Source organism: Monodelphis domestica, chromosome 4, assembly GCF_027887165.1.
Source record: "Monodelphis domestica isolate mMonDom1 chromosome 4, mMonDom1.pri, whole genome shotgun sequence".
Classification (NCBI taxonomy): Eukaryota; Metazoa; Chordata; class Mammalia; order Didelphimorphia; family Didelphidae; genus Monodelphis; species Monodelphis domestica.
The window spans coordinates 5,319,774-5,338,850 of NC_077230.1; the positions used below are offsets into that span (position 1 = coordinate 5,319,774).

The following is a 19,077-nucleotide window of genomic DNA, read 5'->3' on the forward strand; positions in this document are numbered from 1 at the left end:
ACCCTACTACAAACCCTTACCATTTCATGCCTGGACTACAGCAGTAATCAGCTGGTTGATGTCCTTTGCTCAAGTCACTCTTCATTGAAATCCATTTTCTACTCAGTTATCAAAGAGGTCTGCTAAAATGCATGTCTGACCATGTCACTTCTCTCCTCAATAAACTCCAGTGGTCACCTCCAGAATCAAATACAAAAACCTCTGGCATTCGAAGTCCTTCATAATGCCCCTCATTCTTAGCTTTCCAGTTTTCTTATATCTATAAGATAGACAGTGATATTGACTTCCTTGCTGTCCTTTGAACTATAAAATACTCTATCTCCCAATCCCAGATATTTTCTCTGATTTGATAATTTCCCCATAGCAATGAATCCATTGCCTGCAAAATCCTGTTGTTCCCAAAATTGATCTCTTAGTGGATGGGGCACTCAATTTTTGTATATCTTCAACACGCTTAGGGGAAATGAAGAGGGCACCATCAGTTAAAACAAATCCTAAATACTCCACTTTTGGAAGACACCACTGAACCTTTGCCTTTGAGATCTTGTGTCCTCTCTTATATAATCCCAACAGGAGAAGTTTGCTATCTTTTTGGCATGCTTCAGCACTTGGTGAGGCCAAGAGCAAACCGTCCACCAAGTGTATTAAATGGCTCTCCTTAAACTCTTTATTTGCCAAATCTTGTGTCAAATTTTGGGAAAATGAAGTTGGACTTTCTACATAACCTTGAGGCAGATGACACCACATCCTTTCAAGGTGAATGCAAATATGTTTTGGAATCTTCATGGATGAGCATTGAAAAAAAGACAGGACACAAATCTACAACTGTGAAATATTTAGCAGTGCTAGGAATAGAGGAAATAATGGAGGTAAGATTTAGAACAACTGGGAGTCTTTTGATGACATGATTATTAACAGCCTTTAAATCTTGAACAAACAAATAAACAGCTTTTTCATTTTCATCTCATTTCAGTTTTTTAAAAGGCAATATAGGTGTATTATATTCTGATTTGCAAGGGATTTTTATTTTCCATTCAATTAAAGAATTTATCATTGGGGTAGTTTCCTCAATTGCCTCTTTTGATAATGGATAATGATGAATAGAAGGAAGTAGGAGACCTTTTGTTATAATTTGAATCGGAATGGCTGATTATAGTAGAACTGCATTGGAAGAAGATGAAGCCAAAAGAGATTTGGGTATATCTGTTGGTATTTCAAAGGTGGGAGTTTCATCCACCTCTTGATTATCTAGAAAGAGTACCGTGAACAAATTTAGAGATTCTCAGGTAGTTCTAATGTAGTATCATCAGCTTGAGTGCATATTATCGTGGCTCTTAATTTACACAAAAGACCTCTCCCCAATAAATTATTAGGGGAGTTAGGCATTAGAAGGAACAAATGTTCTATCGATAAAGGTCCCACAGACACCATTTGTGGTGAAAGCCTTGGGACTTTCAGAAGTGCTCTTGATACCCCTACAACATTGATAGAACCAATAGAATTACAATTAGAATCAGGCATATTGATCAGCACAGATCTTGATGCCCCAGTATCTAGAAGACAATCGTATAATGTATTTCTTGCCTTTAATGTCACATGTGATTCATTGCTATTTGGGGGAGAATGGACTGGGATGACTGGTGTAATTATATCAGTGTCTGGAAAATCAAATGTTTCAATCTTTGATTCCAGAGTACCTTCTCCCCTCTGAGACCTTCATAAAGGTCCGTGTGCAACGCTCTGAGATTCCTCTCATTGAGAAGGATTTACACTTTGGCCATTGCATGGATGAGCCCCATTTCAGATATATTGTAACATGTCATTTGCCTCGTTTCGATTATTGGATCTATTATTATCATAATTTCTGTAATTTGTTTCTGTTGTTATTTCTATAATAGTTGCTGTTCCTAGAATTGTTTCAAAAGTTTCCATTATTTCTAAAATTATTGAATACTTGAGTTCAGCTTCTGAAATTTAACATCAAGTGTCCCCTTTTTCCACATAAGTAACACACTGGTATTTTGTTTGTAGATTCTCACAAAGGGGCCATAGCTAGCCCATAGTTTGCATCTCTTTTTTCAAGTTTCCCCTTTAATACTTTTATCTCCTTTCTTAATGCCTCTACTAAATTACTATCATCTTCATCTTTCTTTTCATGCATATTATACACATATACTGCCACTCTCCTTAAATCATCAAGGTCCATATTTGGCCAGTTAGGACAGCTGGTTTTTGAAACAGTCCTTGACCATCTTGCAACAATTTTTTCACAAAGTGCCTTCTCAATTGTCTAACATCCCTTTCTTTAGTCAAATCTAGGTCTATATATCTTCCTCCCAATTCTATAAGTCTATCCATGAACTGGGAAGGATTTTTATCCATGTCTTGTCTGAGTTTGTCAAACTTTGTCCAGCTACTCAGTCTGTCAGGACATGCCCTTATGGCTTTGAGTACTGACTCCCTAGCCTGACACAATCTAGTGTAATCTGCATCACTATTAAAATCCCATTTGGGGTCCCTTAGTGGCCAGTAAACTGCTACCCTTCCACAAGCCTCATTAGCAAGTGAGATAACCTTATCTTTCTCCCTTTTCGTTAATAACTCCTCTAACAAATGTTCAAAATCAATCCAGGTTGGATCAAAATTTTGACAAATGCTTTCTAGCTTTTTGATAACTGCTATGGGATCATCCTCAAAAGGAGTGCTCCACTTAAATCCCTCAATATCCTGAGGGGTAAATTGTTTTTAATGTCTTATGGTCAGTTAATTCTTCTTTAGGATTAAAGGTTGGTACTCCTCTTAAGGGGAACAGACATGTATCTTGATTATTTCTTGTTTCTTGGGTTTCTGCTTGAGCTGCCATGGAGTTGGTAGAGGAAATAGGAACAGTAGGAGAGACAGGTTGATTAGAGTGAGAGATAGTTTCAGTAAGTTGAAAAATAATTTGCGCCATTTGAGAGATACAATCTTCAAGGTATGCAACTTGAGTCTTAAATTAAGCTATCTTTCCAATGTTTCTTCTTAGAGAGAACTAGGTAAATTATTTGGTAAATTTGACATATTTGAAGTAATTCTATCAGAAAAAATACTCCCAAAAATGATAAGCCTGAAAAAATCTGAAACTTGGGAAGCTGTGCCACCTCATGAATGTTTTCAGGGAATGGGAGTTGTTTGAAATAGGGTGGAACTTCTTTCTTCACTACGTATGCCATAATTTCTATCACCATATTGAACTTCCTGTAAAAATTTCCAACACTTCTACTTTTTGCCATGTATTCTTGAAAAGTAGGAATAGCAGAGTAAAAAGTGAGGAACAGAAGATTAACAGGTGATCCAAACTCCTAGCTACTCGCCAAGTATTATATGGCTTAAATTAAGGAGTTCAACAAAGTGAGGAGAGCAGTTTTAATAAAAACTTTGTTTAATTTAAAAAAGAAGTACAGATAGAAAAGAGGAAAGAGAGATTGTACCCTATAAATACATCTAAAATTCCTAATACTACATAAAATTTCCTAAAACTACCTCTAACTGTCTTCCGAGGACAGTTTCTTCTGCCAGGCCTATCTAACCTACTCTATCTATAAATATTCACTAACTCTATCTGTAAAATATTAACTAACTCCCTAAAACAATAGACAGCCAAATGTCATCAACTAACTGCCAATAACTTTTTGCCTCTGAGACAGACCTAGTATTCTTTAAAGATCCCAGAGGCAAAAGACCCCAAACTGTCCACGGCTGCTCCCTTTCTCTCCTCACTAACCAACTGCCGCCCTTAACTTCCTGCCAGGGGCCCCACTACTTCTTCTCCTCTGTCCTGGTCTCCCCGGTAAAGGAATCTTCATCTCTGGCTCACTGACTCCCATCAGTTCTGATCTACTTAGAAATCCTGCTCTCTATCCTCTTAAAGAAATGGAGAGATTAAGAAAATCCCTTTAACATCCCCCACCCCCATGTAGGGAATACCCTTTTTCCTCATCTGTGCCTCTTGATTTTTTCAAGTCTCAGCTAAAATCTCACCTTCTAAAAGGAATCTTTTCAGATCTTCCTTAATTCTAATTCCTACCTCTATTGATCATTTTTCATTGCTTCTGCATATAGCTTATTTGTATATAGTTATTTGCATGTTGCCTTCCCCGGTTAAACTGTGAGCAGCATGAGAAGTGGTACTGTCTTTTACCTTTCTTTGTATTTTCAGTGCTTAGTAAAGGGTCTAGCATACAGTAAGCACCAATCAATATTTACTGATCACAGCAGACTGACTAACCACAAGAAGAACCACAATAAGTTAAATTACTCCTCTACTAACAAAAGAGTGAAAGATTCAAAGTACAGAAGGAGACATGTTTTTTTGATGTGGCAAACACATGAATGTTTGTTTACTTATTTGTTCTAAGGACTGAGATTTTCATATTTTTTGCAGGAAGCAGGAGATTTGAGGAAAAGAAGAGCTAACAATAATATTATCTCTCTAAAAAAGAAAGGAGTCACTGACATGTCAGAATATGTATAGAACAAAATGAAATTCAGAAAGAAAAAAGAAAAAGGACAATTTTTAAAACAATGTATTGATTTTATTACATGTATGAACTATCTCTATTAAGATATATTTTAAAAGAAGTTATACATAAGAAATTCAGTTGAACAAATAATAAATCCTCTTTCCATTCCATTTCATATGGAAATTTCTTTTTTGGAGGAGGGTTGGTGGAAAAGTTCGTGAAGTTTGGAATGAAAAGAAAATGATCCCTATATCCATTGTATCTACTTCTTCATCTCTTCTAAAACCTCTGCAATCTGATTTCTGATACTTTAAACTCAACTAAAACTACTCTCTCAAAAGTTATCAATGATGTTTTTAATTACAAAATCTAATGGTCAGTTCTCAATATTTATTTTCCTTGAAATGACTGCAGCATCTGACACTGTTAACCACCCTGTCTTCTAGAACCTCTCCTCTCTGAGTTTTCCAAGACATTTTTCTACTTGATTGTCCTTCTGCTCCTTCTTAGTCTCCTTTGTGGATCATCATCCACATCAGATCCCCTGATTCTGGGTACACCCCAAGGCTCTGTCTTGGACTCTGTTCTCCCTCTATACCATTTTTTTAAACCCTTAGCTTCCATCTTAGAATCAATACAGTATATTAGTTCCAAGTGTCCAATCTAGCACATTTGGAGTTCCTAGGGGTCAGTGACTAGAGCATCCAGAGTCTTGGGACTCTGAGTAGGTGTGTGGCATGCAGCTCTCTGTGGAGGCCTTTCCTTATTAAAGAGTGTTTTTTTTTTCTATTTAATAGTTCTGTGGTTTTTTTCCCAGTTTAACATTTTGGAGGGGGCACCTGGATTCTATGTCAACTGCCTACTGCTCAAGTCACCTGTTAAGGGGACTTACAGACAGCAAAGGTACCTGAAAGGACCCAATTAGGGTCACCTCAGGAAATCACTTAACAGCGTGGGGGATCAAGTGGGTGTTCTCAAAAAAAAAAAAAAGCTAGCCTCCTATATTTGAGAACATGACCCACTCTAATTATGGTGTATTAAGTGGATTTCTGTGGTTGCACAGAGGATCCACATGCCCAGAGTCAAAACTGGGGGCTGTTGTGAACTAGAGCTTCATTAAAGCCACTGTGGAGTGAGTAATTGCAGTTTCTGCAATGCTGGCACAGGGTCCTTGACAGGGCCGCTGTGAAAAGGACCATGTACTTGAGGGATTTTTTAAACTAAAGATCCAAGTATCATTTTTTATAATTTTTATAAGATTTCTTAATAATAACTTGAAGTAAAGGAACTTTGCCTTTATAAAGATGATATTAGAAATTAAATCTTGCTATATTAGTTTAGAGATAAGAAGTAGAGAAGCTGGCTTGAGAAAGAGAGTTTCAAACAGAGCTGAGACGGACTGTCAGTTTCAATCTAACAGTTTTTTTTTCTCTGACAGTTGGTCTCTGGCAGCTGGTCGATTTAGACTCTTTCTGAGGGCCTGGGGGAGGTAACATCTTTGCCTTTTTCTCTCTCTCTCTCACTGTCTGAGCAGAAGAAAAGGAGGGAAAGACCTGAAGGAGCTAAGTGTTGTCCTTTCCCAACTTAGGAAAGACTAGGGACTACCTACTGCTGTTTTCATAGATTCTTTTAACTCTGAGAAAACTAAATTAAGACCTGGTGTTTGGTTTGGACTCACTCTGCTAAATCTCAGAGTCCTAACTTGATTCTTGCTGAGACTCAGCAAGTTATTTTTATAACTTGGAGACAAAGTTAAGAATTATAAGGATAAGAGTATTAGTTTATTTAGAATAGTAAAAATTCAGGTTAGTCAGAACGGGAAGGATCAGTGTAGTCTATGGACACAGTAGAGGTGGTTCTTTGTGGAACCAGGGAGTTTTATTTGGGTGGAGTTAGAATCCCTTAAGAGTTAGAAATTATTTTTTTATCCTTCTACTCTCAATTGTAGTAAAGGGATTTTGCAAAGCTGGATGCATGAGGGGTTGCAGGGCCAACATTATCTGGGTGGGTTAATAGAAACAAATCATTCCATGATTCGCCTTCCAAATTCCTTATCCCTTTTGCTAATAAACTTGTTTTTATATATTTGTTAGTGATCTCTTCTGTTTCCCTTCCCTAAAATCCTCCTATAACAATTTGTCTGAGCCAACTAGGTAAACGTGGGAAAATAATTGAATTTAGATAGGGAAAACCTGTTAGAGAGTAGATAGGCGGTTAAGGTCCAACTGGAAGATTCTATTTTCACTCCTAGTACTTGATAATTTCCAAGGGGGTGGCCACGGAATTCTGGCTCTGGCTGAACTCTGAGGGGTATTTAAACTTTAAAGCTCACTAGCTCATGTGCTAGGCAGCCATTTTGTTTTTGTTTTTTTAATTGAATTTTTTTGTTGTTGTTCTGTTCTTGGGTGTTAAGTAATATAATCAAAGTGGATAATAACATATTCTGTGTCATATAGTAACATCACATACACTATTAATACCATGTCAGGGGACATGGTCAATGTTGTATTGTTATTCCTATGGGAGTGTATACTATATATCCCTTATGTAATTTTCACCCTGTTTGCCCAATGGTTTTATGTACTTTTTAGATATGAGTGGATGAAGTCATTGATGGAAATAACTATAAGATCTATCTTAGCACATGTACCTTTGATTTGTTTCTACTTATTTGTATTATATAAATGTAAATTTGTTTTTTGGTGTTGGCTATAGAGTGAAAGCTATTGTATTATGGATTACTAAGGACTCTGAGATGAAGAAAATGATTATAATTATGAAGGACAAGATTGAGGCAATGGAGACATCCATGAAAGAAAGAATGATTGTTAACAAATGATTTTGAAAATGATTTAAAGGATAATGATGGGAAATTTAAGAATCTGACTACATTACAAAGGGAAGAGTTTGAATGTAGTAACAAAAACCAAGACTCCTTGTTTCCATTAAGGAATATCCCTGTTGTAACTGACGATGAAATATACAAAGTAAAAACACACAAATTTACATGAGAAAATTTTGAATCAATTAAACGTAGAACTCCATCATTTACAGAAGAACCTAACATGATTGTAAGGGAATCTCAAAGGGCTATAGACGTCTCTGACACTGATTATGGTGATTTTTATTTACTGATGAAAGAATTATTGACAAAACAGGAAAGAAACAAATTTATTGATGAGACAAGAAACGATCCATTATTGACTCCATAGTTGGAAACTTTTCAAAATTTGGACATAGTAATAAAGCTGATTATGAATTGATGAAAGAGGACAGAAAGTCAGTAATGGATGTAATGAAGAGGCACACAAAAAGACCAAATGCCTGATCTAAATTTGAGAATATCAAACAAAAAATAAATGAAACATCTATAAACTTTTTTGGAGAGGATTATAGAAGCTGCAGAAATCTTATTAAATCTGGATGTTTTAGAAGAAAGACAATTGCTCATATTGAGAGAATATTTGTCAGAAATGCAATTCTTAAAATCAAATCATTTTTCAGAAATAATTGCCCAGATTGGGAAGAAACGGGACGAGAGGAATTGAGAAGAAAGGCAACATATTTGTGTATTGATAATGAGGATAAATATAAAAGGAACACTGTAATAGAAGATTAAAAAAGAAATTGAGAGAAGCAGGGACAGTGAAATAAAGGAAGTAAAGACTGTGGCAGCTCTAAGATCTGTGCAACCTAGCAACCAATTTAAGCCTAGGGAAAGGAGATCTGGTCCCCAAAGGTGTTTCTTGTGTAATCATATTGGACACTGTCAGGGACTGTAGATACAGAGGTCAATTTTCAAGGCAATTAAATAGAAATGGAGGGTACAGTAGACAGAATAATTGGAATAATAATAATAACTGGAACAATTACCAAAGGAGAAATAATGTCAAAACATGCCAAAATGCTTGCTGTTACCAGATTTAAACACTATGCAGAAGTGGGTTAAATCTGGAGCAAGGCTGAAATACAGTCAAGTAGTTAAGGATGATCAGAACAAAGGGGCATGTTCATTATGAAGGTGTACCCTGAATTCTTCTGTATTTGAGCAATTAAGGGAAAATAGTTTGGAAATAAATGAAATAAATGGAGATAAAGTTAATGAAGTTATAAGTGATTTAATGGAATCAAAGGATTATGTAATTAATGTTAATAATTGTGAGGAAAAAGAATATTGTAATGTAAAATTAGTGTAAAATTCTACTGATTGTGTAAATGGAAAATAGTGAAGAATGTAAATTGAATAAAATATATTGGGATTGTGAATGAGAGTAATGATACCAAGGTAGATACTATAAGGACCTATAAGAGTAGTGAAAAAGCTGATGATGGTGTTAAAGATGTGAAATCCTGAGAATATCATGCAATTCAAGCAGATGTAAATTTGGATGGACAGGAAATGACTGAGCTTTGTACTGATGTCACTGTGTTTGCACCAGTGTTACAAACATTCCAATCACTTAATAGTACAGAACATTATGTGTCTGTAACCATTGGAGATCAGATTTATGATCTTCTGGTTGATACTGGAGACAGTAAATCAGTTTTGCAAAGTCTTCCTAAGAATTGTAGAGCTGTTGGTACAATTGAAGTAATAGGTGCTACTGGTAAACCACAAAGAGTAGCAAAATTACAACCAAAAATGATTACTTTAGGTCCTTTATCTGTGGAGCATGCATTTCTTTGTATGCCAGACTGTCCAATGAATCTTTTAGGAAGAGATTTATTATGTAAATTAAGAGCAACAGTTCAGTGTACTGATACTGGTGATAACTCATTACATCTACCAGAAGAATCTCTGAAAGCTTATCCATTGCTGTTCTTAGATTCATTCAGTAGAGAGGATGACTTAGATTCAATCTATCCTATACCTAAGTATATCCCTGAAGATCTTTGGTCAAAGTCTTCCACAGAAATCAGCTACTCCAGTAAGGATGAGGACTAAGGAAGGACTAGGTTCTTGTGTACCTCAATATCCCTTGACTAAAGAAGCAACTGAGGGTATAAGACCAATCACTGAATCCCTAATCCAACAAGGGATAATACCTTGCTTCTCAGAATTTAATACCCCTATTCTTCCAATCAAAAAGCCAAAGTTAGATCAAAATGACAAAGTGGTATATCGTTTTATACAGGATTTAAGAGCAGTCAATGATTACGTAATCAAGACTCATCCTGTTCTACCAAGTTCAGCTGCTATAATTTCTAACATACTAAGTCAGGCAAGATATTTCACCATGGTAGATTTATGCTCAGCTTTTTTCTCAATTCCAATTCATGAGGATTCCCAAAAGATCTTTGCTTTTACCTGGGAAAAAACCCAGTGGACCTGAACTTGTTTGCCACAGGGATTCGCTGATTTGCTGAGCCAATTTTCATAAATTCTGAATAGAGATCTAAAAACTATAACATTCAAAGAAAGTAAATTGGTGCATTTTGTGGTTGATATTCTTCTTGCATCCTCAAATGCTAAGTTGTATCTAAAAGATAGCAAGATTCTTTTCTTAGAATTATATACACATGGGCATAAAATCTCCAAGGCAAAATTACAGTGGGTTTTGCCTCAAGTTGCAATATCTTGGTTTTGTGTTATCAGAGGGTTCAAAAAGTATCACACAGAAAAAAATAACAGATATCCAGAAACTGAGTGCTCCTAAGACCAAAAGAAACTCAGATCTGTTCTTGGATCAACTAGTTTCTGTAGATGAATTAACAAAATATCTAACAGATTTAACCAGGAATGCAGAACCAAAATCTCTGAAAGTAAAGCCTGAACATCTGCAAGCTTTAAGTAAGCTTAAAGAAGACTTTTTACCTGCTCTAGCTTTGGGTATCCCAGACTATACAAAACCATTCCAATTGTTTTTCAATGAAACTAAAGGTATTGCTTCTGGTGTACTGACACAGACTTTAGGACAAAGTTATCATCCAATTGGATATTCTAGTTCTCAGCTTGATCCAATAGCTGCTGGGACAGTTCCTTGTTTAAGGGGGGTAGCAGCTGCTGCAGTGTTAGTCCAGAAGTCAGAAGATTTAGTTTTGGGATGTCCACTGACTGTATATTGTTCACATTAAATAGAAGCACTAATGAGGAAATTTCATACTCAGGCTTATTCAGATCAACGAATTTCTAAGTATGAAATTATTCTCTTGGGTAGTGAGAATATCCAGTTGAGGAGGTGGACTGTATTAAATCTAGCTACGCTTCTTCCTGATTTGCCAAAGAATGGTGAACCAACATGAGTGTGTAGAAGTAGTAGATCTAGTGGATATGCCTAGGATGGATTTGAAAGACACTTCTATTGAAAATCCAGACTTGGTATTATTCACAGATGATCCTTCATACTTGTGTGATGGAATTAGATGTACAGGTGTTGCAGTGGTCACAGAATTTGAGACACTGTGGTATGGCTCATTACCTAGTAACTTTAGTGCTCAAGGGGCAGAGTTGGACTTCTAGCTGATGGTAAAAGTGAAAATATTTTTACACTCTTATTATGCATTTTCTGTATGCCATGCAACAGGGTAGATTTGGAAACAACAAGGTTTTATTACTGCATTGGGTAAACCAATTGCACATGCAGAAATAATAACTGAGTTGTTGGATGCTAACCAAAAACCTAAACAGCTAGGCGTGATCCATTGTAGAAGTCGTACTTGTGGCAGAGATTCAGGCTCTAAAGGAAATCATAGAACCGATATCACTGCAAAATTTGCAGCCAGGAATGTTCCAGTGCATGTAATGAATTTGTCAACTATTGAATCTGATGATTTAGAAAGAGCTTATGTAGATTCAGAAATTCAGAAGTGGAAGGAGAAATTTGGAGCAAGGAAAGAACATGGAATATGGGTTGCAGACTCTGGAAAAACTGCTGTTTTATATGTAAGATTTATATACCTGTTTGTGTCAAGCTATTCACACAAAAGGTCATTTTGGCACTCAAGATGTAGTAGACTCTGTAAAAAGGCAATGGATAGCACCAGAAATAAGTACTGTTGCTAATAAGATCTGTACGAGTTGTTCTGTTTGCCAAAAATTCAACCAAGATGCATTCAGAAAGACAGGTTTGGGTTTTAGCATATTGTCCATCTGAGAGTTTGCGAATTGATTACATCATCATACCAAAAGCTGGGAAATACAAATTTTGTCTGGTAATTGTGGACAGGTTAACAAAATGGCCTGAAGCATTTCCATCTAATACTAATATATGGTTAGCTTTGTGATGAAAGTATTGCTTAAGGAAATTATTCCTAGGTTTGGTGTATCACTTACCATAGATTCTGAAAATGGATCTCATTTCACTCAAGATATGCTGAAAAGAGTCCTTGAGAATCTAGGAATAACACCTAAATATCATGTTCCTTATCACCCACAAAATTCAGGTGAAGTAGAGCATGTGAATAGGGAACTCAAGACTATGGTGGGGAAATCTGTGCTGAAACTCATCTAAAATGGCCAGATATTCTTCCCATAGCTTTGTTTTACCTATGTACAAGAGCAAGAGAAGATTTACATATATCATCTTATGAAATGCTCTTTGGACAATGTCCATTGCAGGAAAAAACATGTAAGAGTTTATACATCTCTTGTAAGAGGAGATTCTCAACTTCTTTCATCTTTAAATATATTACAACAATGGCTTAGAGAACTGCATGATATGTGAGTATTGATTCAATCTGGTTCATTGGATTATTCTCTTCATAATTTTCAACCGGGGGGCAGCTAGGTAGCTCAGTGGATTGAGAGCCAGGCCCAGAGATGGGAGGTCCTGGGTTCAAATCTGACCTCAGACACTTCCTAGCTATGTTGGGCAAGTCACTTAACCCCCATTGCTGAGCCCTTACCACTCTTCTGCCTTGGAGCCAATATACAGTATTGATTTCAAGATGGAATGTAAGGGTTTTAAAAATTAATAATAATTATTTTCAACCAGGTGATATAATATGGTACGTGTGAAAAATTTTGCTAAAACATTAGTAACACAAGAAAGTTGGGTAGGTCTTTATACAATTGTGTTAGTTTCTCCATTTTCAGTAAAAATATTAGGAAGAGATTCATGGTATCATTGTTCACACATTCAATTACTTATGGAAATAATAATTGAAGTGTACACATTTTTGAAGAAGAAAATGAAGATGAATAAATTGTGGAAAGCTGAGATTCATCAGTCAAATAGAGTCTGCAGTCAAAAAGTTCAGTAAGGAGAGGACCATTCCAGTGGAAGAGGACATTCAATTGGAAAAGGGCATTGCAGATGAAGAGGATTCATATAATTGATGGACATTGTAAAAGACTGAAAGACTTATAAATATTAAGATAAAGACTTTGTAGGAAATTTTCAATAAAGAGGATCAAGTGATTAATGGACTAATGGGTTTAAGGAATTTAGCATAATGTAATATAAAACAGCATAACATATTTACACAAGTATACGCTAATACATTTTATTATGAATTTTGGAGAGGAAGAATTCTTCAAATAAGTAGAGAAGAGAAGAAATAATCTGAAGTTTTGGTAAGTATATTGCATGCAACGGTAACAACACTAACACAACAGTAACCCTGACACAACACTAACAGAACAGCATAGCATAGCATGAATAACAACATAACAAACACATATACACAAAAACATAAACATGGTTAGGTGACATTAAGTCACTAGTTGAATAAGTGAAACAATATGTAGCTAGGACATTAGCAATGTTACAGTTGGTTATAAAGTAGTTAGTTAATAACAAAATTAGTTAGCTACTTAGTTTAGTATAGGAATATAGCTAGACAGGAGAACTTATTGAGATAGGGCTTTAGTTAGATAGGAGTAGAGTTTAAGATTGCTAAAGTAAGGTTAAGATTGATAAGGTAAGATACTGAACTACGCTACAAAACACATTGCAGCATACATAACAACATACAATAAATAGTACATATGACATAATAGTACACATCATGCAAAACTGAAAATACACATGTAAATAATGTGTAAAATAGGATTGAAAAATTAATTGTATTATGATGCATGTATGTGTATATATGTAACATGTAGTGTATAGCATGTATGTATATATTGCATGTATGCATTATATGTATATGTGTAAATTATGTAAATAGATCACTTATGGTTAATTTTATGTTTTGTTATATGTATTGCATAAGTGAATTTGATGGTTTGATTTTTTGCAAAACTTATGCAATGTTGTGTTCATTGTATGTTGCAAAATTTTTCTCTAAGTTTGATGTTTATGCATTGCAATAGTAGTAGAATCTTCTGTATTAGTTAATAAGAAGAGTATTTTAGGATTTTAATGTTTTGCATGTATTTGTATTTGCATTTTGATGCTATTTGCTTATTTTGCTTTCGCATGTTTGATCTGTATTTTGAACTTTGTACTTGTTCATTGTATACTTTCCCCTTTTACCTTTCCTTGATGAAATCCCTAGAATAGGGCAGTATTAGATAGGATAAGAGAGTTAAGTCTAGGTTGTTTATAATTTTGGGTAGAAATTTTAGGTTAAGAAATTATAAAGGATAGACTCTAAATGAACACTCTAATGCAAATACTATCAACAAAGCAATGGGTTCAAATCAAGAAAACATCTAATGCCCAGTGGACTTACGCGTCGGCTATGGGGGGTGGGGGGGGGAGGAAAAGAAAATGATCTATGTCTTTAACGAATAATGCTTGGAAATGATCAAATAAAATATATTTAAAAAAAAAAAAAGAAATTATAAGTAGGTTAAGTGCACAAATGCCAAAATAGTGTTTTCAACACAATTTCGGCTTTGGGCAAAGGGGGTACGGTGGTAAAGGGATTTTGCAAGGCTGGATGCATGAGGGGTTGCAGGGCCAACATTCCTCTTAGAACTCTCCCAGGAGCAGAGACTGGACACAGAGGCTGTTACTGGGAAAAACAGGTGATGTGAGTTTTGGCTGGACTCCACTGAAGGGAGAAGTGGCATCTCTCCTGCTCTCTAGATAGACCAGAGGAATACCAGTCTAGGTTTCGGCAGTGGACCCAGAAACTGAATAGTTACTTTCCTTTGGCTGTCTGGATATTCCTGCCTTCTTCCAGCTGCTGAAAACTATATAAAAAAATGGATTTCTACTGGAGTTTGCTGACATTCCTCTGGACTGCTGGCTGGACCAAAGGAGGGCACTTGTGAGAATTTCTTTGGGCCTGGTTGTCTTTGCCCCTACAAACCCCTCTCTAACCCTAATTAATCGTTTTATTAGTTTATTTAGTGAGGTTAAGTTTACTAAGAATCAATATCTGGGTGGGTTAATAGAAATAAGTCATTCCTTGGTTCCCCTTCCAAATTCCTTATCCCTTTAGCTAATGAACTTGTTTTTATATATTTGTTAGCGATCCCTTGTTTCCCTTCCCTAAAACCTTCCTATAACACAATAAATAGTTTATTTTTATATAACAAGAGTCTCTTTAGTGTTCTTGTGTCTGGCCCTGAAGAGAAGCTCACTTAGGAGCTTCACTTCACTGATATAAACTGAAGATACTCTGTGAGCACAGCAAGCAGAGTAGCTAAATCAGTTTGTAAATAAATTCATTGCTTCATGAGTTTTACAATTCACTATGTATGTTTACGTCTTGGAGGAGCTGGGGCTTGGGACCTCAGACTGTTTCTGGTAAGACAGCTCTTGGATCTTCTCTTTGGACTACCCGTGGGTGAGTGAAAAGGGCTGACTCCTTTCCTGGCTCCCGAAGGGAATAACTTGCAAAGAAGAGGCCCCCTGTCCTGGAGGAGGCCTTGTGGCTGGAACCCTTGCTTTATTCACCACCAGCCCCTCTGAACAGGCCAGAGTAATTATCTAGTGTCTTCTATCTATCTCTGCCAACATCTCTTACCTATATCTCATTCTTTCCCCTCACATCTCTCATCACCTCTAGCCGGGACCTTTTGCAATAACCATCTAGTCACCCAGTCTACAATATTCAAATCCATTCTCCACAGGAGCTCCCTAAGGAGTTTTCCTAAATATAAGTCTAAACACAAACCTAACGTTTTCAATGAATTCCAATGGCTCCTTACTGCCACCAGAATAAAATATAAACTCTTACTGATATTTAAAGCTCTTCACAAACTAGCCCGAACTTAATTTTCTAGACTTATTAGACATTACACCTCTCCAGACACATGGCAGTCCAGGAAAACTGGACTTCCTCAAACACAACAATCTGTCCCACCTCCCTGCCAGGAATGTACTCCTACCTAGTATTCTTTTATTTTTTTAACCCCTCACCTTCTGTCTTGGAGTCAATACTGTGTATTGGCTCCAAGGCAGAAGAGTGGTAAGGGCGAGGCAATGGGGGTCAAGGGACTTGCCCAGGGTCACCCAGCTGCGAAGTGTCTGAGGCCAGATTTGAACCTAGGACTTCCCGTCTCTACGCCTGGCTCTCCATCCACTGAGTTACCCAGCTGCCCCCTTACCTATTATACCTGGTTTCCTTTAAGATTGAGATCAATAGGGGCTTTCCATGACCCTAGAAATGAAAGTGCTTCTCCTCCTCCCTCTTCAAGGTTATCTTGCATCTATTTGGTATAAGTTTTTATATATATATAATACATACTTATATATAAAAAGATTTCTCTCATAACTAGAATGGAAGTTCCCTATGGGCAGTATGAAAGAGGAAAATGTCCAAAATGAATGGAAATGACTGGATTTGAAAAGTTTTCTCAGAAAAAGGTGAGATGGAATCCTGCTGCCATGGGGGGATGGGATGGACCCTTTCGGCCAAGTTATAGCTGGAGCAGTTGAGAACTGCTGGGTTCTTTTTCTCCCCCGATGAGAAGATAACCTATGTCCATTAATCCTTTACTGAGAAACAGAAGACCCAATTCATTCATCGTCATCGGTGATATAATTAGGACCGATACTTTTCCCTTAGGGGAAGGTGAGAGCCTATCCTGAAGATTTAGACCAACCACATCTTTGAGACAAGAAATACCAACATCTGGAGCTCACCAAGACATTAAATACAGTCCGGTACTTAAACCCAGACTCCTGATTCAACCCCTAAACCCACCTGTAGAGGGGAAATAGTCAGGGACTTTGTTTCCTCTACCCTCCTTATATCTCAACTCTTTTACCCAATAAATAGATATTTTTGGTTCTACTGGAGACTTAATCATCTTCAATATGCTAGGGGAGGAATTACAAAATACATCAATAAGAAGAAAGAGACTGAAGAGGATATTTTCACTTACCCTTCCGCTCTAGTCAGACCTGACTCCATAGTAAAACAGCTCTGCCTGGGGAAGAGGAAGAAGTGGTGCCACCTTGTATCTGTTCCTTCTTTCCCAAGCAACTGGCAACACCTTGGTTCCTTCTTGATTCCCCCAACTAGTACAGTAGGGATTGTTTGTCTCTATGACTCCTAACACAGGGCCTTTTATAATTGGCATTTAATAAATGCTTACTGATCATCTGACAAGTATATTTAGGTGTCATTCATGCTACCAACAAAAGTTTAAAATATGCCAAGAAGCAAATATTATTCCTACCTTTATACAAGCAGCACAGTTCTGATATTCAAATTCTTCTACTAAATTGCAGTCTTCCAGCACAACTTTGGTTATATGGTACTTATCTATTTAGAGATTTAAAAAAAATTGTAAAAAAAAATATTGTGAAGATACAACAAAATTAACAAAGGAAGCCTAATTACCGAAATCAAAATGGGGGAAAATGAGTCTGCATATTCTTATTTTAGTTTGAATTGACATGGTAAATTTTAAACTGCACGAAATCACTCTTCAGAACATGAAATAACAGTATCGTGATGAACTAAAAAAAGCCTCTAGGTAGGATTTCTCCTATGAAATGAAACTTTAAAAGCAGACTATTGATAACACAATTCTTGGTTGAAATTTAATAGAATAGAAATGTGTTAGCTAAAAAAGCGCCCCCAAACAGAAGTCTCCATTAAGTCATCAGTCTGTTTCTTCACTCAGCTTAACATTGTCAGAGCCTAACGCGCCTTTCTTCGTCTTCATGTCCTTAGCCATGGCTCCACAGACTGAACGTACGACAAAAACAAAGCTACTAGTTGGAAGAGCCCTACCTAGAATGCAAAGTACTTCATGACACAGGCGTAATTCCGTACCCTAACATTAAACAGGCTCCAGAGAGGTGCCCACATTGTGCAAAGAGCAAACTGCTACTATGAGTCTAATCTGGACACATGGTAGTGGGAGCCGTATCAGTTATCAATTCAGTACACCTAGACTAAGAAGCCTGGCAAGTCCTTGTTGGACAGGCGACTTTTCCCTTGAGAAGGCAATCCAAGCATCTTTAAGACTAAGGAGCAAACCAGTTCCGTGATTACTGTGATAAGGGCCCCAAATTCAGCTGATTCCCATGTGAGGCTCCTCGACCTTTGCGGTGCTCTTATGGCAGTATATATCAATATACTTTTTGGAGGGGTTCGTCACGACAAAACGTGGAGGTGAGGAGTGACTCCCCCCAAACACTGCTATGTTTTACTGAAAATTCTTTTACTATCGTGCACTTCCTTTTGTGAAATGTGACAGTGCACAGAGTGCCAGGCCTGGAGTCGAGAGGACGCCTCTGAGTTCAAACAGGGCCGCCAACCCTTAGGAGCTGCGCGATCCTGGGCAAAAACGCCGTTTGCCTCAGTTTGGGGGCTCGAGGCACAGAGAACCAGGCCTGGAGAGGAGAAGTCCCAGATTCAAGGCGGGCCTCGGACACTTCACAGGCATGTGACTCTGCGCAAGTCACTTCAATTCAACGGCCAAGGACAGCGAACTGAGTGCCCAAACGGCACCCTCACACGACATGTAACCAGCCCTTTACCCCAGGCGGGGAGGGGAGGTCTGCCCTGCTGGGCAGAGGGGCAGGCCATGGGCTCAGTGGAGAGCGGGAGGAGAGCAGCCATAGGGTGGCCAACAGGGGCTCCCTTACCAACCTTCTGCCTTGGGCCAAGTCTAATCCTAAATGTTTTTTAAAAAGCCTGAAGACTTTGGGGGCACCAGAAAGCCCTGGAGATAGGCAAGAGTCCAATTTTACCTCACGCACTTGCTAGCTACGCGACTGGGCAAGTCACTTGACCTCCACTGCGCCCTGATGGCTCTTCTGACTTGGAACCAAGACGCCGTATTGATTCTAAGACTGGAAATGAGGCTTTAATTTTGTGTGAGGTATAATAGAAATGTCTCATTTCCTTCCAGAGCTAAGCCTGAAGCTCTGCATAGGCCGGAGGTAAATCCTCATCCAGGCCATGCGGGGCAGGGCTGGTCTGAAGTGACTGTGACTCAAGTGGGAAAAGGCAATAAAGGAGGCCTGGGTGGGCCGGTGGCCTCATTCAGAAAGGGGGTTCCTGCTGCCCCGAACTTCTGGACACAGAGATAGGCAGCGGCTTCCACTGATTGGCAGAGTGGGGTCTTAGGGATGGTATAGAGAATAAAAGGGCTGTGTCATCAGGTGTGAGTGTCAAACCCCTCCCCCTTTATGATTCTAGCAGTATTAGCCTTTAGGATGACTTAATAGCAATCCTTAGGCTGGAGTTAACAGTCAAATAGCACAGTTTGCTTTAT

At 37.6% G+C, this 19,077-nt stretch overlaps 1 protein-coding gene across 10 annotated transcripts in view; it reads right to left on the bottom strand.

The window, feature by feature from the left end:
* TTC3 (tetratricopeptide repeat domain 3) overlaps nt 1-19,077 on the bottom strand; it is a 193,218-nt gene that overhangs the window by 135,286 nt on the left and 38,855 nt on the right. For all 10 annotated transcript variants that reach the window (XR_008911745.1, XM_056797083.1, XM_056797082.1 and 7 more), the window contains exon 8: nt 17,026-17,111. Coding sequence is in view for 9 of the 10 variants with exons in the window: in XM_056797083.1 (XP_056653061.1) it covers nt 17,026-17,111 (86 nt within the window). In the remaining variant the exon portion in view is untranslated. The remainder of the gene's footprint in view (nt 1-17,025; nt 17,112-19,077) is intronic.